This window comes from Amborella trichopoda, chromosome 12 (assembly GCF_054954075.1).
Source record: "Amborella trichopoda isolate Santa Cruz 75 chromosome 12, AtrichopodaSantaCruz75HAP2 v2.0, whole genome shotgun sequence".
In the NCBI taxonomy this organism is placed as follows: Eukaryota; Viridiplantae; Streptophyta; class Magnoliopsida; order Amborellales; family Amborellaceae; genus Amborella; species Amborella trichopoda.
Window position 1 is genome coordinate 49,635,490 of NC_142347.1, and position 26,653 is coordinate 49,662,142.

The 26,653-nt window shown below is 35.7% G+C and overlaps 1 protein-coding gene across 29 annotated transcripts in view; it reads right to left on the reverse strand.

Annotated features, from left to right (window-relative positions):
* LOC18427682 (protection of telomeres protein 1a) overlaps positions 1-11,932 on the reverse strand; it is a 30,718-nt gene extending 18,786 nt beyond the window's left edge. For 10 of the 29 annotated variants that reach the window (XR_016045482.1, XR_016045484.1, XR_016045481.1 and 7 more), the window contains exons 1-3: positions 11,721-11,932; positions 11,376-11,506; positions 4,221-4,428 (exon numbers count right to left, since the gene is read on the reverse strand). Coding sequence is in view for 22 of the 29 variants with exons in the window: in XM_088853209.1 (XP_088709335.1) it covers positions 4,221-4,428; positions 11,376-11,506; positions 11,721-11,844 (463 nt within the window). In the remaining 7 variants the exon portion in view is untranslated. Of the gene's footprint in view, positions 1-3,459; positions 4,118-4,220; positions 4,429-11,375; positions 11,507-11,720 lie in introns of those variants that run through there. The other 19 variants (XR_016045483.1, XM_088853204.1, XM_088853196.1 and 16 more) reach the window with 7 other exon arrangements.
* Between the last annotated feature and the right edge of the window lie 14,721 nt (positions 11,933-26,653).

The following is a 26,653-nucleotide window of genomic DNA, read 5'->3' on the forward strand; positions in this document are numbered from 1 at the left end:
GTGGTTTAAACTTCACTAAATTTGGTGGCTGATAAGGGGGTCAAGTTAATTCAGCACAAAGTGATGCCAATCTGCAAAAGCCTGCATCTGGCTCTTCAACAGGCTAACTGCAGCAAACTCCAATGGAGACTCAATTGATCTTAGTTTGATCTCAAACTCTTACGGTTAGTGGAGCAATGTTTCCAAAACCTACGGTTAAATTTCATAGAATATGGTGCAATTAAGTAGGTCAAGTAAATCAACCTCAAACCTCAACCACAATTCATGCATCAAACGACACTTTGCCGAATGATTGACCACAACGAACACAAAACACCAATCCAATGGTCTTGAATCAAGCTAAAATTTTGTGAGTAATAAGAAATATGTCTCAAGAACCTGCAGTTAAAATTTCATGTAATTTGGACACCGACTAGGGGTCCAACTAAACCAACTAGGGGTCCAACTAAATTAAGTCCAATCCATTGGAAGTTCTACCAAACAAACCATGGTCTGGGAAATCTTTTTTCTTTCTTTTTTTTTACAAACGTGACAATATATTACTAGAAATATTAGGTATAAAAAATGCACTCAAAAAGTGAGATGGCAGCCCACAACCGGGTGCTCAGTTACAAATGAAACAAAAAAGACAAGAAAATAAACCAAAGAAAAGAGAGAGAAATAGAAGGAGTCAGAGATAGATAGACAGGAGAAGAGGAGGATAAAGAAAATCATAGAGAGGAAAGAGTAAGAGTGGCTAGAGGAAAGAAGAGGGGAGAGAGTATACTCCCTTATAAGGGCAGAACACCGAAACAGGTGCATTGTAAAAAAAATGTATGATGGCAACACAAGAGAAAGAAAGAATGGGGCGGGAAGGAAACACTAAAGAGGGTGCGACTGTACCAAAAAATTACAGAGGGTGGAGGAGGGGCGCCCCCAAAACCAGGTGGTTGGCAGTAACAATAATTGAGATAGAATAGAGAGGCAACCCACAGAACAGACCAGGTGCTTAGATGTGGAGTAGTCCAAGTCTACCAGGTGCTCAGAAGTGGAGTAGTTCATATGTACCTACAGTTAAAATGTCTCAAGAACCAACAATTAAAATTTCATGTAATTTGGATACCGACTAGGGGTCCAACTAAATTAAGTCCAATCCATTGGAAGTTCCACCAAACAAACCATGGTCTGGGAAATCTTTTTTCTTTTTCTTATTTTTTTACAAATGTGACAATATATTACTAAAAATATTAGGTATAAAAAATGCACTCAAAAAGTGAGATGGCAGCCCACAACAGGGTGCTCAGTTGCAAATGAAACAAAAAAGACAAGAAAATAAACCAAAGAAAAGAGAGAGAAATAGAAGAAGGGGAAAGAGATAGATAGATGGGAGAAGAGGAGAATAAAGAAAAGCAGAGAGAGGAAAGAGTAAGAGTAGCTAGAGGAAAGAAGAGGGGAGAGAGTATACTCCCTTATAAGGGCAGAACACCAAAACATGTGCATTGTAAAAAAAATGTACGATGGCAACATAAGAGAAAGAAAGAATGGGGCGGGGAGGAACCAGTGAATAGGGTGCGACTGCACCAAAAAATGACAGAGGGGGGAGGAGGGGCGCCTCCAAAACCACGTGCTTGGCAGTAACAATAAGTGAGATAGAATAGAGAGGCAACCCACAGAACAGACCAGGTGCTTAGAAGTGGAGTAGTCCAAGTCTATCAATTGCTCAGAAGTGGAGTAGTTCATGTGTACCTACAAAAAGATAACAGCAGAAAGAAAGACAGCTGAGAAAAGGAGAAAAAGAGGAAGGAAAAGAAAAAGGACAGCAAAGAGACAGTCCACATCAATCCAAAAGGGCCTTAGAAAACTCAAGATAAAGTTGGGGACCCTAAAGAGAAGGCACCCTACTTAGCTAAAGAGTCCACCTCGGAATTACCCTCCTGCCAAATATGATGGAAGCCAACTTAAACTGGCCCAAACAAATGAAAAGCATGATAAAAAATGGCAGCTAGGCGTGGAGGATATTGGGTTCTCTTGATGGCCCTAAGAATAATATTGGCATTGTCCCCTTTCACAATGAGCTCATTCCCGCAGGTGGAGTCGAATCTGAAGACACCTTCAAGAAGGGCACTGGCCTCAACCCGAGTCACCTATGCCAAGGTAGTTGTAGAAGGAAGAAACGGTATTGCCCACACAATCACAGAAGATGCCATTGAAGCCACAAAGTGCGGGTTTTCCCAAAGAGTACCTATCAAAGTTAAGTTTGATGACCTCCTGGTCAGGACGACGCAAACCAAGGAGCGGAAGGGCAGAATGAAATCCGACTTGTGGAAAGATTTAAGCGGTTTGTAGTTAGAAGGCCAAATATTGCTAAATCATGAGAGGTATACACAATGCTAAGAGTGGCATTACAAATTTGATGCTCCTTGGGGAACTCAAGCCCATGCAGAGTGGGGGGAATTTTCAGATATTCAAATTTGAATGGCAACATCTTAAGCAATCGCTTTACTCAAAGCTCTCAAGAGATTTTTTCTAAGTTGGGGGAATCATTTGCTCGTAAAGACAGACCCCAAAATGTTATATCATGGGCAACGGACATATCACAGCCTCCTTGGGGACTAACCCATATTTTCGAACATATTGCTCATTTATGCAGGCCACTTCGAGTCAACTTCTATCATACCTTGTGGAAGAGAAACTCAACAGTTGATTCCTTAGCAAAACAGGGGGTCTTTATACCATCCACATCTATCCATGTGTAATTTTGGGCTGTGTAATTTCTTTTTGGTTTTATTTTTTTTTGGCGGTAGAGCACTGGCATGTGGGATGCCTACCGAACTCTCCTCTTTCTCCCCTCACCATCTCTAAACTCTCTTTCTCTCCCTCCACTCTACCCATTTCTACATCTCGTTATCTTTCTTTACTTATATTTTTTTATGCTTTTAGGATAGCTCATCGAGAAGTGGTCAATGGTATTCTCACTTCTCTATCTACACTCTCTTTGCACACACTTTTCTCCTTTTCTCACCCCTTACTGTTTGATTTCTCTCGCTGTCTACTTTCTCTTTACTATCTCTCTCCCCTTACTATCTATCTTCCCTCCCAGCTCTTACTTCTCTCTTCTCTACCTTCTCATCTCTCTTTTCTCACTCATCTATCCCCTCATCCTTTCTCTTATCCATTTCTCTCTCTTTCTTACTGCTTACAATTCATCTTGTAAACAAGGGATTTTGTTCCTATTGTACGCTTAGTACCTCCCCAACATGTGGGATGCTGTCACCCACACCTCATCAGTTTTTGCAACAGACCATTTACTATCGTCACTCCTTGGACAAAAAGACCAAGATAACGACCAAACTGATGATTCTTTTAATTTATAGTCATCTAGTAATGCAACTTGTTTTTAATATAGTAGCATTACAAGCTAGATATAAAAGAAAGAGATTTATACTTTAAAGAGTACATATAGTCTCAAATTATATATACCTTTAAAGGTTACGAACAAGAATCGCAAAAGGTTGCGATATAGTCCCAAGAGGTTGCGATCAAGATACCACAATGTTGGGATTAAGATCCCAAACAAGTGCATTGTACCGACGGCGCTCCCTACCATAGGGATCTTCTAGTCTTTAACAATGCCCTGCTCTTGATACACAAATTGCCCCCAACTGCGGTCCCTGTCCCGAGAACTATGCAGCAAACAACCCATGTTGATAGGATCATAAATCCTGAGAAATGACTAATTAAAAAAAACAAAGAAAAAAAAATTCAGGAATGTCCACGTACTCAAAAATAAATGGGAGACATTACACATAGATAAAGTGTCAAAGGACTGTTGGAAAGTGTTGACATGAGTTGACATGTAATGAATATTAAGGCAAATTGGGGGTGACATAATAGCACTACTTGTGATTCTACCTAATCTTTTTCCATTGCTAGGTATAAAAAGTGCCTATGATGTAAAATCCTTAATTTCATGAAAAATGATACCATCATGGCTGCGAAACTGACATGTACCCATGCAAACAGTCAATAATTCCAAGTACAACAAGCTAATTAGATATTCACTTACATCGATAACATAAAAGCCGAATGATTCAAAAAGCCATCACTCAAGTCAAAACCTTCTTCATGGGGTATTTATCTATATACACTCAAAAGAGAAGTATTTCATCAAACCAATAAAAATTCACAGTTTGAAATATTTACCAACTACAGCATTAATATAATTTACAGGAAAGAAATACCTATCTCAAACTCAAAATCACCAAACCAATTTCTCAGATTGGTTATCAAATCCTCCTCTTTATTTGTAAGTTCTATCTCACTAACAGCAGCATCAGATCCTGAATATGACTGATATGGGGTAAAATTATGAGACCTCCCTTCAAATAAAGAAAAAGAAGAAAACTTTTTCCTGAAACAAGCATATACAGCACCGTTGCGGAATTCAATCTGCATGAGCAATGTATTAGTTATCAAAAGTTGCTGGTAAAGGTAAAAGGTTATTCAAAAAAAATTCATCACTCATACAATCATTCATCAAAAAAAATACTTTGTAGTCAGGATAATTGTTCCAGCACGGGCAGTACTATACAATCATTCATCAAAGAGAATAAACTCTTTGGAGCCCTTCCACTATTTTTATCATAGCTAGGTTCAAGTATCTTCCGCTCTATTAATGATTGGGTCCAGAATCCACGAATGTATCTTATAAGACCAAATGAAATATCAACACTTTCAATAATAAAATATTAGAAAATGAAAATGATTTCTCAAGAGATAAAGATGTCAACAGGAGACAATGACCCAACCTTTGCCAACAATGAGAAATCAACTCCCAGCAATCAACAAGTCGAATTGTTACCAAATTTAACTAAATGGTCTAATGTCAGTCAAGTTACACACTCAAACCCTGAAACATGCTTCGTCATTGTCCATAAGAATCATTTCTTCAATATCTTGCCATTTACATTTGTACATCCATAAAAATAAAAAACACGTCTGCTACTTCCCCCCCCATATACCCTTCCCCAAGAAATAAAGTATGTCACTTTTGTAAAGTGGATGAGAGATATAATACACGATCCTCACCATGTAACGCCTGCAAAAGGGAAGATCCAGAGCATGTTGCTCAAAGTTACAGATGACATGTTACCAGCATTGCATCAGATTAAATCACAAAGCAACCGACCAGTTATTAATTTTGATTCATAATTCTTTCTTGAAAATGTTATCTCAAGTGCAAAACTGAAGGGTACTACTAGAAGCGGTCTCGCCTTAGTTGTAGGAACCTTGTTCTGCAACTGTTCATGCTCCAAAAGTAATGATCCCTTGGTTATTCAAGCAATTCCTAACCTTATACTGAAAGTTGGACAAGGTGATCTAGCACGGTGTATATAGTTTTTATTTTTTTTCTTTTTCTCACCTTCTAGAACACTTACAAAGGTCCATGTACAATAAACCTCACTCGAAATAAACAAATAAATAACCAAAAGTGGTTCTCACTTTCTGCCATTAATTACAACTTTTATTCAATGAATAATACCAACACAATGCTTTTGGAAATAAGAAAGCATAAGAAATAAAAAACTGCAGACTACGAAACAAGATGCCGAAAGATTACCTCAACCAAAGTTTAGAACACCCCACACCAGGTCTCCTCCTCCAATGGTGCACGGGATCAATGATCTATCTCAGATCTACAAAGTATGGAAAAGCTAAAGCTTCAACCCTTCACAATATAACAGCAAGGAACAACTATGGAGTAAGGCCCGGACCTCAATGTATAGTGCATGAGGAGCGCCCCCCTTCTATTGACCTGAGGGGGCATCCCCCCCCCTCTTTTTTTACCTAGGTGGGGCGTGCCCTGTTCTCTTTCTAAATTAAGAGAGATGAGAGAGAAGATTTTAGATGAGAGAGATAAGAGGTGTAGATATTTATGGGGGGGAGGGCCCTTATTTATAGAGTTTCTAGGGATTATGGTTTCCTTAGGGTTAGCCATCTTTAGTGAAAATAAATCCGGACCATTGATCATAAGAGACCTGTGGGGTGAGAGATTTGAATCATCTAATCCTTAAATCAGCCATCATGATACAAAGGAATGTGCTAGAATCTTATCCTTCAGCTTCCTAAATCTAATCCCATCAAATAATAAAATATGAAAAATATTATCAATCACACCATAATTTTCCATAATCTTCTTACACATAATATATTGGCTTCATTAAATATTTATTAAGTGTGGTTCAATTTGGGTGGGGTGTGCCACCCTAAGTGGCCTCATGTGGGCCGCACACAATTTCCCTATGTGATATATTTTATGGTGAGCCTATAGCTCATGGTGGGGCCCCATATAATTAGTGAATAATTAAAATTGATTAAATGATTTTTGGAATATAGAAAATAAACTTTATTTGTCTTAGAATATTAAAATACTGAAAAATGAATATCCCTTACTTTTAAAATCCATTTTGCTAAGATAAAATATACAGAGACTCATAAAAATTCAAATAATTAATTTTAAAATCATTTAACATCAAAATAATTAATTCCGAATAATTTTGATGGGAATCAAATCCAACTAGCTCTAGGAATTATAATATCGTTGAAGCATTCCATCTTCTACTGTGGACAATAATCCGCACTTACTTTCTTAAACTGACCCAACAAATCCCACGACCCACAAACCACTGCAGGGGTTCATGATTGGTCTACCAAAATCAGTCAATAGGCAAGGAGACACAATAGTCTATGGATTACAGGTTCTCCCTTAGAGACGAGTCTAAATTCACACAGACCTGGTGCAACCACAGCTCTATGGTGCATAGAGGTAATCTCTCACACATGCACATGCTTCACCCTTAATAGTGACTCGTTTTCTCGATACGACTATCATATTTACATTTCACGTGATGATTCAGTGATGAAGCTTTGGCCCTCGTCTCTAGAGGCCTATCATCACACACAAGGGTCACTCAGTCTCTTGGCTCACACTCTTGGCCAACTCCGCCTCATCAAGAGATGAACCTACAAACCCTCATCGGTTTTATTCCATGCCCAGGTAATTAGGGTTTTCCAACTCGACTAGCCTAGCATGTCAAGCCAAGTGTGAGTATTGACAAATAGCATTTTCCTATCTTGGTCCACAAGGGACCATACTCCCACTGAGTTTATGTTCCACTATATCAAATATTGGACTACAAGCTCTCATAAGGCCTTTAATGGCCACAGTAACCCAACATCTCCCACTTGGGCTTTGAAGGTCTTACAGTCTCTCATCCTCATATTCTCATCCCCAATTACAATCTCTCTCAAATATTTCTTACTTATTCTCTCTCATTACATTAACCTTGGCGAACTCTTTCGCTATCAATATTTTCACAAAGGATTTATGGATGCAGCTTATGTGGAGTCATGAAGCCTATTTCTCTTTGCTATTTGGATCGCATCCCGAACATGGTCGTAGTCCATCTTTCATGTAGCATCGTGACTCATGGACTCGTTGTCGCTGAAAATCATCACGTACCATCATTGCATGGGATTGTATCTTAGCAACTCAGAGGAATTCTTTAATCATGCTTCTCCCTTTTGCACCCATACAACTAGTGCCACATATCTAGGTTCCCTAGTGGACAACATTATATTATGTTGTTCCAGCTGCACCACCAAACAAAAGCAAGTACTCCCACTAGAATGTTAAGTTATATGGATCTTTCATAATAGAATACATGTATATCTGAATATCCAAGCAGCTAAAACAAAGGTGGGACCCGGTCATTGAAAAGTTTCAAAAGGGATTAGCCTTTTGGAAAGCCAGATTCCTCTCCCTCGGTGGTCACATCACCCTCATCAAGGCCACCTAATCCAACATCCTAGTTTATTTGTTGCCACTTTACCTTGTGCATGCAGCTATTATCCAGATTTTAGAACGTCTTATGAAATACTTTGGTCTAGTGACTCATTCAAGAGAAATTTCTGGTTGTGGCTTGGGACTTGGGATAAGGTATGCCAACCAAACACCTTGGAGGACTGGGAATACACAATCTCAAACATATGAACCTTAACCTTTTGGTAAATGGTGGTGGCATTATAGCCTCCCAATAAAATCTCCTTTAGCATGACGTTATTCTCCATAAATATGGAACAGTTACTTTGCATTGGCTCCCTTGGAGAACACCAAATGCCAACTCCTCTAGTTTCTACGAAGGCCTTTCAGCCTCCCACTCGGCATTTATGTCCTGCATAAGATTCAAAGTCAGCCGAGGGGATCAAGTCTTATTTGGTTCTCACACCTGAATTGGTCACCAACTACTCAAAGACACTTAACCAAACCTTTTGCCATTGTTGCCCTACCATATGCAATGGTGGCACAGTGCCTTGAATACTCACAGAATAACACTATTTGGACTCTCATTTCCAAAAGAACATCGCTGGAATTTGAAACTGAAGATTTCTTAGGCTTGCTTTGCCTCATATCACATATCCTTGTAACCAAATAGACAATGACAAATTTCATTCTTAACAAATCCCAAACTGGAACCTTTAGTGTCTCCTCTTTCCACCAAGTCCTTGGCCTTCCCCCTAGTTCAAACTTGGCTTTCGCCAAAGAATAGCTAACTCCCATTCCACCCAAAGTTCAAGCCTTCGATAGGCTAGCAATATCCAATTGTAATTTAACTATTGATCACCTACAAAGAAGAGGATTCTCTCTTGCGAACAAATGTCGTATGTGCCTCAAAGAAAAAGAAACTAATAGTGGAAAGCTCAAAAAGGACAAGAAGAAAGCCCAAAAGGACATGGATAGCAATAATGAGAAAAGATATGATGACTTATGGTCTAATTGAGGGTATGCCCCTTGATGGAACAGAATGGCGTAAAAGGATTCATGTAGCCAACCCCAAATAGTTGAGATAAGGCTTGAATGATGATGATGATTGCAGTCACCACTCACCTACTCATTGTAGACTTGCTTCTGCACTTTAGACTCAAACTGAAAGATTTCAATTGCCAATGGGTCACCCAATATCTTTTGGACAACTCTTCTTTCTCTTTTCTCCCCTCCCTATCCCAAGGCATGTCTCTTCCAATGGAGAGCTTATATCCTAGCTATTTTGTGGGCCATTTAAGGAAAGTGAAACTTCAGAATTCTCAAAGTAAAGAAAAGGACAACATTGGCCTTGGCAGAGTATGCCAAATACCTCACCATCTCTTGGTCAACCGCCTTCAAATCTCAAACCTTTTTCCAAGTTCAACTTTATTTTTAATTGGTTTGATGTCAACAAATACAACCCCCCCCCAAAGATACCGAGGTCCACCTTGTGGATCCCTCCAAGTCAGGGAGTCATCAAGCTCAACTTGGATGGCTGTTCTTCAGAGAACCTAGAACCCTGTGGCTTCAAGGCCCATTCCAAGATGCTTAAGGAAATACCATCTCTTCCATCCACGACTTCCTTGGTATAGGTGACCCAACATGGGCAGAATGTGTTAATTGCCTGAAGGTGTTAAGAGATGCAACTAGAATTAGGGGTAAAAGTTCACCATTGAGGGAGACTCCAAGAACAATATTCTATGGGACACCCAAAGGGGCCAACACTCTAGGAGATTATCCCACTTTTTTTATTATGGAGTTTTGACTCATTTTCCATCATACTTGGCAGGAGGCCACTGCGACGGCAAAAGTTCTAGCTAAAGAAGGAACCGGCAATAAATATGCTACTCAAGATAGCCTATGATTATGTTGCTCTTCTTCTTTCTATATTTCTTCTCATCTGGCACTACCTATTATCTCTTTTCTTTGCTATTTTTTGCTCCATATTCGAGATTCCCTCCCCTGCTATCTTGGGAAACTTCACATTATGCCTCTCTTGTACTTCATTGGATAGTTGAAGAGCACCTGACATGTGGGATGCCTATACTCTACTGATTGACTTGTGAGAGCAACCGAAATGTGGGATGCGTACAACCTTTCTCATTTCTTTAGACTTCCTTTTCCCTTATTTTATACTATTTCTTGTACTTACTGAATGTAGAGCACCCAATGTGTGGGATGCCTGGAACCATTCTCTACCTTTTGGACTTTGTTATGCTATCACTTATATTTTTCCATTATTTTACAATTGTTGGGCACGCGACCTGTGGGCTGCCTTTTTCCCCACTCCTCATGAGATTTATTCTAAATAGTATATAAAGCAATATTATATTATGACCTTCTTCAAAAATTAACATACCCTCACACTCTTGTCATGCATATGGTATATGTTCTTGTGTGGTTTGATAAGTTTCCAAGGTCAAAAATAAAATTCTGGAATTAACTTTGGAGACTAACATATCAAGCTTCTAATTTTGCTGTGCCTATTTTCATTCAAATTTTTCAAGTTCATACTTATAATTGAAGATGAAATGCACCAACCATAAGAATTATAGACCTAACAATTTCCATATGAGATCGATAGTTAGGGGAGGGGAGCAGACCTCAGCATAACGTCCTACCCTCAATTCCCTTCGTGAATATATAAAAAACAATTGTATCGTCATCGCCAAAGCCTTTTTCCCAACTAATTGGGGTCGGCTACATGAATCCTAGTCCATCATTCTACTCTATTAAGGGTCATTCCCTCAGTGAGGTCATAAGTCCTCATATCTTTCTCACTACTTCCAACTATGTCCTTTTGGGCCTAACCCTAGCCTTTTTTAGCCTTCTACTTTAACTGACTTGCACCTCTTAACAAGTATTGTACTGGGTCTGCACCACACATGGCCAACCCACCTAAGTTTACTCTCTCTCATCTTATCGCCTATTGGTGCCACACCTAAATTTTTTCGAATGTAATCGTTTCGAATTCTATCCCTTCTTATCTTGTACTCATCCATCTCAACATCCTCATCTCCGCTACACTCATTCTATAAGTATATTATTTTTTAACTCCCCAACATTTCACCCCATAGAGCAAAGCCGGTCTAACAGCTACCTTGTAGAAATTGCCTTTCAGCTTCATTGGTATGCGGCAATAAAAAATAACCATCATCATCATTGTCAAAGTTTTTTCCCAACTAACTGGCGTCCTATTAAAAACAACTATATGACATTAAAAATTTCTATGTACAAATGCTAGCAAAATAAAGATAAAAGAAAATTACAATTAAATATAAGCAGCATGAATTAAATTACAAATCACAAATTCACAATTAAAAAGATCTTGTGAAACCCAACATTACAAATGCAGCATTGATTTTAAACATTGTATATTTCTTCTTCAATAAATTAAACAAGCATTGTGTTAGTACTTTTTTCTCAAGCATTGTATCCACAACTACCAAAGAGAATACAAGTTCAGAGAGAGAGGATCAAAGAAAAATTCAATCAAGAAACAAAGCTGAGCATAAAATGTAAGAGTAGCAACCGGAACATCGCGTAGATGAATTATATCTCCATTGGACTTTACGTGCGGCAAGCAATCCCTGACTGGGTTGAAAACATTTGCAGATAGCTCTTTATTCGACATATCCATGATCTTCAGTACACACACGAAATCTGTGAGATAAACATAATCTATCAATCAAGACCAATAAAACGACGGAATTCCAATAAAAACATATACACAAGCATGTGCGCACGCAGCCAATCATATTCGTACTGGTCTATATAGATATGAAGAAGAGGGAGCAATTTTGCCTTCAAATCTATCTAGACAACTAGTTGTTTTGTTTTAATGGAAGCCAAGAACTAACTGGTTGGATTAGCATACCAGTTCCTTGACTCATTTTGGGAATCTCAAACTCCATCACCAAGGCCCAAATGTTTACCAGGCGACCAATATGTCCATGTGCCATGCTCAGTGGCATGTGATCTGCCCATGCCCTTCTGGCCATGCTTTCTCTATCTTGCACCCCCTCCTATTGCTATAATGCCCAAAATTATGTTCCCTCTCTCTCTCAAATTGGATTTGACATTCCAGTCAATGAAACATCCGTGCCCGTCTCCCTCTCGAATGAATTTTGGTTTGGTGAAAACCGGAAACAGACAAATGGCGCGCGTTTGGGGCATTACGTTGTCGAAAACCGCACCCTGTAAAAGGTCCATATTCTGATGAGCACCGCTCAAAGTGTTAAAAGTTCCATGTAAACTCTGGTCATCACCGTCCGATAAAATTTCATGAATGGACTACTATTTTAAAGCATAGCTTCATTCAGGTACTAATCCGTCTTGCGCCACATTGCGGCCGCGCTGCCTTACTCACCTCGAATATGCCCATTCCTATTGCACTATGATACCCATCCTTAAATAAACAGCAGGCATTTGTGATGGTAGAGAACCTACCATTTTTTAAAGGAAAAAATTTATATAAAGTTGAGATCCTAAACAATAAATTAAGGTGCACATCAAATTTTCACTATAAAAAGTTGTTTTGATTCCATAAAACCCTTAAATCTAATCATTTCGACCTTGAGATATATGAAACTTAAAAAAATAAATTTCAAGTTTTGAAAACAATGTATCGTATAACGCATTATCAACCTTATACAAACCGTACCTTGTATTTAATGATAAGGTGTTGTTTGCTCCGTGTGGAGTATGGTTCTACGGGATTAGTTTATTCATCTTGGGGTGCTCGAGCCGAGCATGCGATGGTGCAAGGGAAGAAGATACTGATGAGAGGACTTTGGCAACATGGTGGTAGACGTTTGTTTCGGGGAAAATTCGAGTGGGATATGATTTGCTTCTTTTGTTTGTTGGGCTTTCATTCTATTAACCTATCGCATGATGAAAATATAAAATGTATATAATAAAAACTGTTTATTTTTTAGCTAATGATGTCACAATTATTATTGGCAGTTATGTGTAGAATTAGACAGTTGGAGATATAACATTGTCTGGGCACAAAGTCTAAAATAAAGTTTTTTGGGTATTGTGATACATTTCAGATTTTACATCTAATGACTAAATGTAATTGTAACCTATTTATACCAAAAATGAAAAATTATAGTAGACAATCCCTTGGGAATAAAAAGAAAACACAGATGAATAAATGTCAAATGAGAGGGAATTCAACTTACGTGCATCCAACTTTTGTGTTCATTGTATCATTTATGGACACAATGGTCTCTTTTAAATCTTGATATTTGGGGAATCATATACAATTAAGTTTTTATTGGCATTTGTAATAGTTATCTTTAGAGCTTATAACAACCTTCTTTGCTTGCAGTCTCCACTATTCATTTTAAGCCGATCATGGAGCCATACTTGTTTTGCTTGTCGTGCACCTTTATTTGAAAAGAATACGAGTGTGATGGGCTCTAAATACACATAGCCCTCATCTATGAACTTCAAATATTAAAAAAAAAATTGACTCATATAATAATATGAAATCAAACGAGTCTATTATCATCAGTCTATGGAGAAAGACGGATGTCATAATACCATAACAATTTGCTTCTCAATTAATGTAACAATGTCACACTAGCTCAAGACTCACAATAAAAAAGATAGAAGAAAAACAATCAATATAAGGTGGAAGAAAAACTTTAATTCAAAGATGAAAAATAGAGTACACAAAAGCATTACAACATTGACACCCAAGATTAACCTTAGCACATGTGGCTCCATTTTCTCACCACACACATCTCTTTAAATAGATGTTTTTACAACCATATTTACTATAATAGCTACCCACTTGCAACCATAACTACTGACCACCTAGTAGTTCTATAATTTCTTATTGTACAAAGTTATAATATATGGGAAAGCTTTTTATGTTCCCCTACAACATAGAAGTTATATCCTCCCCCTGTTAACCAGCCGTCCATTTTTTATCAATAGAGCTACTCATTGTTTGATCTTAGATCCGATGCTTCAAAGTATTTTATTTTTAGTTTTTTTTAATACAAAATGTTTGAACATGAAATTTGGTACGTGTCATATTTTCATTGGGGTGCACCTATAAAAAATAGTAACAATAAATTATCGATAAAAATAACAACCAAAATACCCCTTGAAACTTTCAGGGGTATTTTGGTTATTTTATGTTATTGAAAATATTTTTTTTATAGTTTTCGTTAGTGCGAGTTTAATAGACGAATGGCCGTCCAAAATTTGGTGTCAAAATAGTTTATAAAAATAAAACAGTGTAGAGACGTGACATTGTGATTGGGGCAATCTTAGCCCTCCATTAAAAAATGGACGGTTGGATAAGGGGAGGATAGAACTTCTATGTTATTGGGATAACATAAAAAGCTTTTTTTACAAATATAATGTCACTACAACACTCAAAATAAAACAATAAAACTAATATGATTTTTTAAAAATACACTTTTACAATTTTAACACACCGCTCTTTTTTTTTTAATATAAGCCTTTTGGCCGGCAATTATTCTATAGGAATATGCACGACATATGATAGATGTACTTCATCATGAGAGGAGTTTTTTCAAGAAAAAATACATCTGGAATCTCTAAAATTAGAATCACTACCTTAAACTTTAACAACTCATTGTTGCCCTCAACGAAATCCTAATTCTATGCTACCGTTCAAGACAAGCCACCGCCATGGTAGCTTACCCTCTTTCTCTTATGAGCTCCCACCAACTGAGAGAGAGAAGAGAAGGGTGATGACTCCAGGTAACAGTTTTATACTAATACAATCAAACAATCTTCAAAAAAATATGGTACTCATTTGTTTGACCCTATTTTTTAAAGATGTACTATTTTCATTTTGATGAACGGCCATAAGTAACAAAATAAAACTTAAAAATGTTTTAACTCTTTTAACTCATGTAGGCTAAGTGAGATGTTTAGATCTAGGAATTTTGTTTATTTCCCAGATTATTTTAGATGACTTTGTTATCATTAGACAAACAATTTAGAATATAAACAAATTTGATTTTAAGTCTAACACAATTCAGTGTAGGTTAAAAAATTTATTTTAGTGAATTGATCGTATGCTAAAAAATTAGTGTCAAATAAGTACTTCTAAAACAAAATTTGAAAGTGTGTTTCACTATATATTATAGCCACATGAAATCAATCTCTCTCTCTTACACACACACATATATATATATATATATATATAAGATGATACGGTACGTCGATGGGTGTACCTGTAAGAATATGCCCAACAACCTAGATTGAATTTGAGCAAATTTAACGGTCACAACCTCATTTCGTGTTTTAATTTTATTTTTATTTTTACAAATCTAAATCACTTGAAATTTAGGCGTATGTTATTCTCATCAAGGCGCACGTAATAAAAATATCACAAAAATAATTCGTAAAAAAAAATTTGGCCAAAATACCCCCAAAAAGTTATTTCATGTAAAATAGTTTTTTGATATTTTTATTAGATTCGCCTATTTTTTTAATAACACACGTCTAAAATTTCAAGTGGTTCGAACTTGTACAAAAAAAATTAAAATTTAAACACAAAATGAGGTCGTGACTGTCAGATCTGGGTCATTGGGTGTTTATTGTGGCAGTACACACATGGGTGTACAGGATATATATATATATATATATATTGTTTTAGTATTTTTCCAATTAATTGGGGTCTGCTACATGAATACTGGTTCTCCATTTTGTTTTATTAAAAGGCTACGTCCTCAGTGAGACTATAAATCCTCATATCTCCCTATATATATATGGACCTATAATGAATAATAGCTTCGGTCCTACTCTCAACTATCAAATCTTGATCGGATGGTTCAAAACACGTATAACTATTTAAATTTTAATATTTTTTCTGCAAAATGGATCAGATGGAATTTTGGACATGTGTACTAAAACTTAGGGCGTATAAGAGAAAAAATATAAAAAAAACATTTTATATAATTTAAAATGACCAAAATACCACTAAAAATGTTGATGAGATAATTTGATAATTTAAAAACTTTAAAATATTATTTTATATAATTTTTATATAGTGAGATATGGTGTCAAGTATATACCCCTAAATTTTTAGTTATATATTTTCAACCATCCAATTAAGATGTGACATCTGGGAGGAAGACCTAAGTTGCTAATCATTTTACGTCCATACCTATCCACATACACGCACACACACACACACACACACACACACACACACACACACACACACACACACACACACACACACACACACATATATATATATATATATATATATATATATACCCCTAAATTTTTAGTTTTATATTTTCAACCATCCAATTAAGATGTGACATTTGGGTGGAAGACCTAAGTTGCTAATCATTTTATGTCCATACCTATCCACACACACACACACACACACACACACACACACACACACACACATATATATATATATATATATATAGAAAAAGCTGGGATTAGCCCACTAGCTCATATGAACATATGAGCCCAACGGCTCAGATTGAATCTGGACTGATCTGATGATCACCGATGTCTGGTAGTGTTTGAATTTTATTTTTTTATACAAATCTAAATCACTTGAAGTTTTAGGCATGTGTTTATCAAAAATAGGCGAATATTTGAAAAATATCAAAAAAATATTTTCCATGAAATAAATTGACCAAACTACCCCAAAAGGGTATTTTGGTCATCATATTTTGTACGAAATTTTTTTTTTATATTTTTATTAGGTGCGCCTTGATGAGAAAAACACACACCTAAAATTTAAAGTAATTTGGATTTGTAGAAAAAAAATAAAATTCAAGCACTACTGGACATCCGTGATTGTCAGATCGTTCTAGATTCAATCTGGGCCGTTGGGCTCATATGTTCATATGAGTTAGTGGGCTAATCCCAACTTATATGTATATATATATACACTATGAGATCATCTATTTTTCTTACAAAGAGGTCACAAATTGCTACTGGACACTAGCTATCACTTTGTGGTATATATATATACGCACTATGAGATCATCTATTTTTCTTACAAATACGTCACAAATTGCTACTGGACACTAGCTATCACTTTGTGGTCTAAAAAGGGTGAAAACCTTCAATTTTCCCGTATCTTGGCCCAAGCCTACATAAATGAGTTGGGTTGTGTTATGTAGGTAAAACTTTTCCAAAACTTTTTATGAATGCTTAATCCATGTTATCAGCTTATGCTAAAGCGATCCCCATAAATATATAGAACTTATGATTTCACTGAGGGTATGACCCTTGATAAAGCAGAATAGCGGACCAATATTCATATAGCTGACCTAAAATAGTTGGAAAAAGATTCTAATGATGATGATAGTGGCTTTAAATTCCTAAACGTCTAGATTTTAATATTGAAACGAGCGGTCAAGATTTATTGTTGGAGGGAGGGCTTATTTTCACTATTCCTAAGGTGCAAATTAAATTTTATTTTATTTTATTTTTTTGGAATTGATTGTTGGGTTGAAGATAGTGATTATGCGAATATTAAGATCATACAAATACTACAATATAATTTTTTAGAAATGCAGTTTGATTGTATTACAATGACACGGTGTTATGAGATCGCTACCAATTATCTAGGTTAAACCCAATTTATTATACATTATTGTAGAAGAAAAGTGTACATTGCTCCTCTGAGCAGAACCCATGTTTTTTTGGTCCTCATTTTATATGTGTGAACTAATCATCAATAAATACGCCCTCCATAAGCGCTTGAAAATATCACACACCATGATTTGATCGAAGGCATGGCTTGTATGACTCCATGTGAAAATGAGTCGACGCTTAAAAATTTATTTTTGAGATGGATTTTCGAATCCAAGTTCTAAGGACGTATAATTTCTTACATGGAGATTATGAATATAAATACATAAATAAAATTAAAAAAATAAAAATAATGATTTTATGAAGAAAACATTTGGACCGTTAGTTTCAATTGTTTTTAGATGGACTGCCTATTTGCATTCATCTTTAAAATGGATGCTTTATACCTTGGGACCGTATATTGTAGAAATGTAGTCCAACCCGCATAAAACAATTTTTCTTAATAAAAACCATCAAATCCAAGTGTTTAGTAATTCAATTTTGGCTCTAAAATAAATTTCCAATACCGACAATTAAATTTTAAACTCAATAAATAGTACAGATCTTGCGGCTATGTGAATACTATTTTTAAAGCACAATAGATGGTCTAGACAATTGTTTATAAAATACACTATGTTTAGAGCTTAAAATCTTTTTCTTTTATTTTGTCACTAGGTGGTAGGGCGTGTCCCAAGCCAAACCACACTAGCCAATATAATTAATTAATTACAATTGATGCCCCCAAATAAAAAAATACCCATTCCATTTCATTGATTGCTCCTTTTGATGCATTATTCTATAGTGGCATATGCCTAATCTCATCGATGACCATAATGATACAAAACAAAACAAGAGACAAATGTTTGAGATACAGATTGTATCCTGGATAAAAAGTCAGCCAGGGTTGGTATCTGCCCCCTTAAAGATAATAATAGACCAAGCCATTGGGAGTCTTAAAGATAAAGATAAGAAAAAACCAAATCAAATTGCTTGGTCATCAAATTTGTTATTGGTGATAAAGTCTCTTACGATTTACTTTTATCTCAAAGATTCTTTGTGATTGTTCTCTATATATAGAGACACATATTTGTGTATACTTTATCCAAATAGCAAATATGTAGCTATTGGGTTTGGATCCATGAATGCGATCCGTGGAGGCTTCGGCTTGAAAAAAAAAACATCAGTATTAGAGGAAAAAAAACATCTGGCCCCAAGTGTCGTGTACCGCATACCAAACCTCGGGCTCCAAGTGTTGTACCGCATAGTGTTGTGTTGTACCGCATAGTATTGTACCGCATAAAAGACAACCTTTGGCCCCAAGTGCCAACAACAATTGCCCCGGTACTCCAAACCTCGGGCTCCAAGTGTTGTACCGCATAAAAGAAAACCTTTGGCCCCAAGTGCCAACAACAATTGCCCCAAGTGTTGTACCGCATAAAAGAAAACCTTCGGCCCCAAACAAAAGAAAAACTTCGCCCCAAGTGATGTGCCGCGCAAAAGAAAACCTTCGCGCAAAAGAAAACCTTCGCGCAAAAGAAAACCTCCGCGCAAAAGAAAACCTTCGCCCCAAGTGTTGTGCCGTGCAAAAGAAAACCTCCGAAGTGTTGTGACGCGTAAAAGAAAACCTTTGAAGTGTCGTGAGGGGCAAAAGAAAACCTTCACCCCAAGTGCTGTGATGTGCAAAAAAAAACCTCTGAAGTGTCGTGACGCGTAAACCGAAGTATCGTGATGCGCAAAAGAAAACCTTCGAAGTGTCGTGACGCGCAAAAGAAAACATTCGAAGTATCGTGACGCGCAAAAGAAAGCCTACAAAGTGTCGTGCCGCGCACAAGAAAACCTCCTGCCCCAAGTATCGTGCTGCACAAAAGAAAACCTCCGACCCAGTGCCATGTAAAAGAAAACCTCTACGCAAGAAAACCTCTAGCTTCTAGCCCTAGTGCGACGCAAAAGAAAACATCCGCTAGAAAGAATGGAGCAAAAAAACCTTCCAGTTCCAATTTTAGTTTGGAACTCTCGAAAGAGTGGTGCAAGTTCCAATTTCAGTTCGCTTGGGAAGTCTTAAAGATAAGAATAGACCAAGCAATTGGGAGTCTTAAAGATAAGAAGAGACCAAGTCAAATTGCTTGATCATCAAGTTCGTTATTGGTGATAAAGTATTTTACGATTTACTTTTATCTCCAATATTCATCGTGATATATAGAGAGGCACTCGAAACACATACCAAATCACTCTACAATCTCCTTCTTTACATTTATAAATCTAGAGCTCCAAAAAATAGTGCAAAGATTTGTTAGGATTTAAGAACCCTCTTAGAAGCGGACTTATCAAGCTAAAAACAAAAATAGGAGAGAGCACGAGCCATAATACAAAAAATAAAATATACACCATAAGAACACAAATATTTATGTGGCTCACGAGGGCTACATTCATAGGCACGACAAGCTGAAATCCATTACAGATTTTGAGATAAGAGTTACCTCTCTAGCCCTCGACAAAACCTAGTCGAACAGGCGCGCTCTACCGGTCGAGAACATCGCCGATCTCTCATCTCTATTCAACAACTAAACCACTCTCTAGGAAGAGACCATATCCATTTCACAACTAAACCATTGTTCAGGAGGAGAATCTTAAGAGCAACTGAAATTTCTCTCTAAATGATTTCATCTCTATTCCACAATTAAAGTGACCATCTCCATTCCACAGCTAAACCACTGTCCAGAAGGATAATCTTAAAAGCAACTGAGACTTTCTCTCACTAAAAGGGGAAAGTTCCCAATTTTTTCATAAGAACCAAGGGGCAACCACCAAAAATCTCTATGGGAATTTCTTTTCTACAAAAAAACCAGCCTCTCAATTTATAGGGGCACATCTATGATGTTTCTCTCCATAAAAAACTCCATTATCTCTAAGGGGAGGCCAAAACACTACTATAGAGGAAGCTTGTTTTTCTCTTTAAAGGAAACTACCTTTCTCATATGGTGACCCAACTAGGGCACATAAATTCTTTGCATTTTAATCCCATGTATATAATGTTAGAAATCCACACCAAATAGAAACTTCTTATTATATATCTCTAAATCAAGAAATGTACCCAAGAGTCTTAATCTTTTTGTATTTCTATTTCCTTTCAAACTTATCAATATCAATCACAATCCAACATAATGTGGGATTTCTTTATGTGGGTGATTTTGGATAATCACTATATCTAACAAGATTATGATATTTAGAAATTTAGATTCATGGTTAGGGTGGCCTAAATGGTAGACCCAATGTTATCAAATTCGCTTCGCTTCAGCCGAATGGGCCGAAGCTTTAAGGTTAAGCATAAAATGAAGAGAAGAGAAGCACGGTGGCGTCGCTTTGGTCATATTCGGGCCGTTCGGGTTGCTTCGGCCAGATTCGGGGTCTTTTCGGGTCAGCTTTGGCCGAAGGTTCGGGCTGCTTTAGTCAGAAAAGAAATATCTATATAAAAGTATTTTTTAAACTGTTTTTTAATTTTTTAATTTTTTTTTAATCTTTAATTTTTCTATTGTTTTATATATAAATATTTAATTTGTTTATATTAAAATTTAAAAGAAAGTTTAAAGTCTTCCCCTAATCGGCCGAAACAAGCTTCATTTAGACTCCAAAAACGAATTTGACAACATTGGGTAGACCTGCACTCTGGAAAAAGTACAACCCTAGGTGCACCTAAACCCTACCACATGTGAACCCATGAACGTTTCGGGAATCTTTTTTGACAAGGAAGGACATCTTGGGAATCTTAGGCCACAAGTTTCTTCAGCATTATTTAGAGCCTTCGATAGGGGATGATGGATGGAGGAGATTGTCACATGCGCAAGCCGCCTCTAACACGATATATATACTATCTGAAACTCCAAGCTATTGGTAAGCTATAGACTAACAAGCTCTAAGCTCTAAGATATCTAGACTATTTAGAGCTCTAAACTATTAGTAGAACTTTAAATTATTAAAGCTATAAGCTATTTATATTTAGGATTGTTTATAAAGAGACCATTTACTTTTTGTACAAATAAGTTATTTATTATTTACTTTTTGTACATCGATGTCACAATTATTTACGCTCATTAATTTATATAAATAATGCCTTTTCCCAGCGATGGTTAAAAGGGTTAGGCTTAGATGTCTCTTAAGACTCTACCCATCCTGATTTCATTTTTAAGATGGATTTTGAATTCGAAGTTTTGAGGGTCTATCATTTAAACCACCACGTTCATGTTCTGAATGAACGATGAGAATTGAAGCTTAAAAAATGACTATTTTGTATTATTATTTGGATCATTTATTTCAATTATTCCATTATCATCGGAGCTACACTAGTTTTTTGAGCTTTAAAATACACAGGTCCAAGCAAGAATGGATTGCAATGCCTTAAAGCAATGGTTTTTAGGTCTTAAATCCTTCAAGAACTAAGGTAGACAACAGTGCCAAACGACTCAGCAAATACTTCTCCTTAGTGGAATAAATAAAAGGAATGATAAAATGCCAAACCCCAGTGCAACTTGTATAGTTCTCCTTTGATGTTGCTAGTGTAAAGGTTGGATAAGAATTGTTCATTTAACATATTCTTCTTGCCTTTTTTAATAAAACAGGTAGGGATCCAATATCCCCATTGATTCGTCAAATAGAAAACAAAAAGATTACGACTAGACCTTGAAGTTCGTAAGCGAGAAATTGATATGTAGTTATATGAAATATGAAGGGGAAAGGAACTGCATTGAAATAGAAGATGAAGGGGGAAGGATATGCATTGGACTGGTAGAATAGTGTGTGTATACAAGTCGATCACATGTGGACATGGCCGGCCACATATATCTGTTTCTCCCAAAGCAATCTCTTCTGCTGATTATGGAAGCCATAATTTCTATGAGGTAAATATCGAATCCGCAGCTTTTTCAAATCAGTATAATTTAACAATATTTTAGAAGTCATTGGAAGCAGAAGCAGCATAATTTGCGTGACAAAACACAGAGAGTGTTCCACTTGTAGATTTTGCAGCTTCCACCAAAGAAATACGTTCTTAAATGAATTAAAAACCTTTGTCATAGGAGTGGGAAACGACATTATTTATCATTTTCATAGGCACATGATGTAAATCTTTAATATCTACATGGAAAGTGAATTCAAACATGGAAGCACACGAAACCTTGTTTTGATTTTGTTGGACACTTAGCTGAATGTGCTTCCTTTTTCGATGCCTAACATGAATGAGTCATATCCATAATTGGGAAAGCTTTCCAGCAAAGAAAACCCAATTTGTTCTTCAAAGTTATCAGGCTTGTAAAAATATCAGCATGCAAATATAGAAGGGTACGGTGTTCGCAATGTCATAGTTTACGATATTTGATAATGCCACACCTCAAAACCCTAGCTAAAAAGAACATCTGGTGTCGAAAACATCTGGTGCCGAAAATATATGGTTTGATGAAAGTCTATCAGACGATGGCACAAGATCCAGCAATATATGAAGCTTGAAATGGACCAGGCAGAAATCATGTTACGAGTTTTACTGTATAAGGCTGAGGCCCGATACGATCAAAGTAAGGCGAACCTTCTAATAGTATCAAAAGATGTCGTTTTGGTAACAAAAATCTTTATGATGGCCTGAAAATTCATTCTCATATCTATTATAAAATTTAAAACTTCAAAAATAGTGTAGATCTAGCATATTTATGAACACTTGAAAATCTTAAAAATTGATGATCTCAATAATACATCATAAGATGCACTATTTCCAAGTCTTGAATTCCAGTTTATTTTTATGTCCATGTATATCAAGGTCGAGATGATTAGATTTAAGGGTTTTTTGGCATCGAAACTACTTCTTCTAACAAATTAAAGTACTCCTTCTAACAAATTATTTTAAGTGTGACTTAGCTCGATTGTTTATGGCCTTAACCTTATATACTCTTTTTCCTTATATATATGGCTAGGAATCTATTCCTTCAAATCTATTTTGGTCAAAGAGGATATGAAAATTTTGTAGCTTGTTTGGTGCACAATTACAATTTATTTTTATTTATTTATTTATGAGATTTGAGGTATGGCTTTATGAAACAACGACACTACAAAATATTTTCTTAAGATGGGAAGGAAATAGCACAAACAAGTATTGTATGGCAAATAAAATAAAACTTAACAATGTCTGGGTCATAGTTTTAAATCCGACTTGGTGCAATCCCAAACCTATTGGTTCAACTCAATAATTCTCAAGTTACATCGTTGCAGGATACAATAAAAGATAAAAATAAAAATAAACTCAAAAGCCAATCGAATAAGGCAATCCCATCCTCAACCGAAAATTATACACCTGCCTATTTTAAATAAATAATTCTGGCGATAGTTAGTCAGGTCGGCAATTTTTAAACATTGACCTAGGTACCCCACTAGGCAATAGCATACCAATAATGTATGATGTATCATTTACATGCATTTTTTTTTGGGTGTGCTTTGTATAAGGTTGAAGCCTTAAACAATCAAAGTAAGGCATACCTTCAAATAATGTTGAAATATATTTTTTTAAAATCATAAATCTTTATGATGACCTGAAATTTTATTTTCATCTCTTAATTATAAAATTTAAATACTGAAGATAGTGTAGATTGAGTAGATCTATGAACACCTTAAAAACTTGAAAATTGACGGTCTAAATAATATATTACAAGTTGCACTATTTCTAAAAGTTGAAATCCATTTTTTCTAATGTCCATAAGTCTTGAAGTTGAGATGATCGAATTTAAGGTTTTTCAATATCGAAACAAGCTCTTTTTGTGAATTTTTAAGGTGTGCCCTAATTTGATTGTTTAGGGCGTCACCCTCATATAAACTTTTTCCATTTTTTTTCTCCCTGAATGTTAAATGGGGTGCTGTCCACTTACCTTAAATTGTAGGTTTAGCAATGACGATCTCATAGATTATTAATGCTCTTTTAATAAAAGAATGAAATAAAGGACTGCAAACCACGTGCTGCCTACCATTCTCTCGTGTTACACGTGCCACGAAGTCCAGAAAAAGGGCAAGGAAGAAGTTTTGAATAATGGTGTTTTGCATTTGGGGGGTTTTATGCAAGGGTGTGGATTGTATAGGGCCGAGACCCCAAACAATCAAAGTAAAGCGCATCTTTAAATAGTATCATAACATGTTCTTCTGTATTGAAAATATCTGTATTGGCTTAAAACTTTTTTTTTTATATTTAATTATGAAGTTTGAAACTTCAAAAATAGTGTACATCGAGCACATCTATGAACATTTAAAAAATATTTAAAACTGACGGTCCAAAAATACATTACAATATGGACTATTTCTTTGGAATTCATTTTTCTCATGCCCATACATCTTGAGGTCGAGATGATCGATTTGAAGATTTTGGGCCATCAAAAAAACATTTTCTATTGAATATTTGAGGTGTTTCTTAATTTAATTTTTTGGGGCCTCGCCTGTGTATAAATTTTCTCCTTTATGTAAATACCAAGTGATAAGGATTCCTTTTATTCCATTTATGATTTTGGTGGAGTTTTGTTTGTACAAGCAAGAACACTTGGAACAAGACAAATGCATCAAGGACCACCAAGTGGTCTATTGCTATCGAAAGAGAAGTCTAGATGATTGGCCTTCCTTATGTTCTCTTTCTTATCTTATCATTAATAATTTGTAGTTTTCTCATAGAAAAAAATAAAAACCTTATGTTGTCTTCCTTATCTTATCATTCATAATTTGTAGTTTTCTCATAGAAAAAAATAAAAACCTTATGTTCTCTTCCTTATCTTATCATTAATAATTTGTAGTTTTCTCGTAGAAAAAAATAAAAATATATACATGTATGCCAAAAGCCAAAATACTACATTTATGCTCGCATGGATCATATTTTCTGTTCATCCCTCTTGGCAAAGCTTTCTAGAGAAGTATTTTAGGATCTTAGACTTTGAACAAAAATTTATATAACGCACCAACCTTATACTATAACAGTAGGGCATGCCAAAAAATCTACTTTAAAATGTTATTCTAGTATTGAAAATCCTTAAGTGATTATTTCAACATCTTAGATATATATGGATGCTGCAATTTCAAAAAAATTTAGTATTTATGGAACTTCTCGATTTTTTACCATTTATAACAATATATTTTTAGGCCATCTTGTAGGTTTTTTACACCAAAACTACATATTTTGAAAAGATCTCAAAACACGTCATAGTTTGATATTTAACCTTTTAGATCACAAAATTTAAAGATGTAACCTCCTCAACCAACTTAAAAAAAAAAAGGAAAAAAAAAACGGAAAATCATTCTATAAAAGAAAATAATGTGACCGAACATATATAATGCTTGAATGATGGTATCTAAGAGTATAAGAAATCAAAATCCAGTATTTTTTTAAAGGTGTGGTTTGTATAGAGCTGAGACGCTAAACAATTCTTACTTTCAAATAGTGTCGAGAAATGTGGTTTTAATACTGGAAATCTTTGAGTAGCTGTAAAATATATTTTCATCTTTAATTATAAAATTTAAAGCTTCAAAAATAGTGTAGAACAAGCATATCTATGAAAACTTGAATAATTTAAAATTTTACGGTAAAAAAATGGGTTATAAGATGTACCATTTCCAAAACTTGAAATCCATTTTTTTCTAAGATCCATGCATCTTGATATCGAGATGATCAATTTGAAGATATTTACGCATCAAAACAACCTCTTCTAGTGAATTGTTTGAGGTATGATGTAATTTGATTGTTTAGAGCCTAGGCTCTATATAAACTTTTCCTTTTTTGAAAGCAGTCACCTTGTATTATAAAGTGGAGTTTATAAAGGAAAAAGTTTATTTAAGAGCAAAGTTCTAAACAATCAAATTAGGGCGTACCTAAAAAATTTCACTAGAAGAGGTTGTTTTGATGATCAAATATCCTCAAATTGATCATCTCGACCTCTAGACGCATGGGTATAAGAAAAAAAACAGACTTCAAGTTTTGAAAACAAAGGTATCTTATAATGCATTTTTTGACTGTTAATTTTCAAGATTTTCAAGTATTCATAGATCCGCTCGATCTACATTATTTTTTAAGCTTTAAATTTTAGAATTAGTGACGAAAATATATTTTAAGGCTATCACAGAGATTTCCAATAGTGAAACCACATTTCTCGATATTATATGAAGGCACATTTTACTTTGATTGTTTAGGCTTTAGAGCCTCGG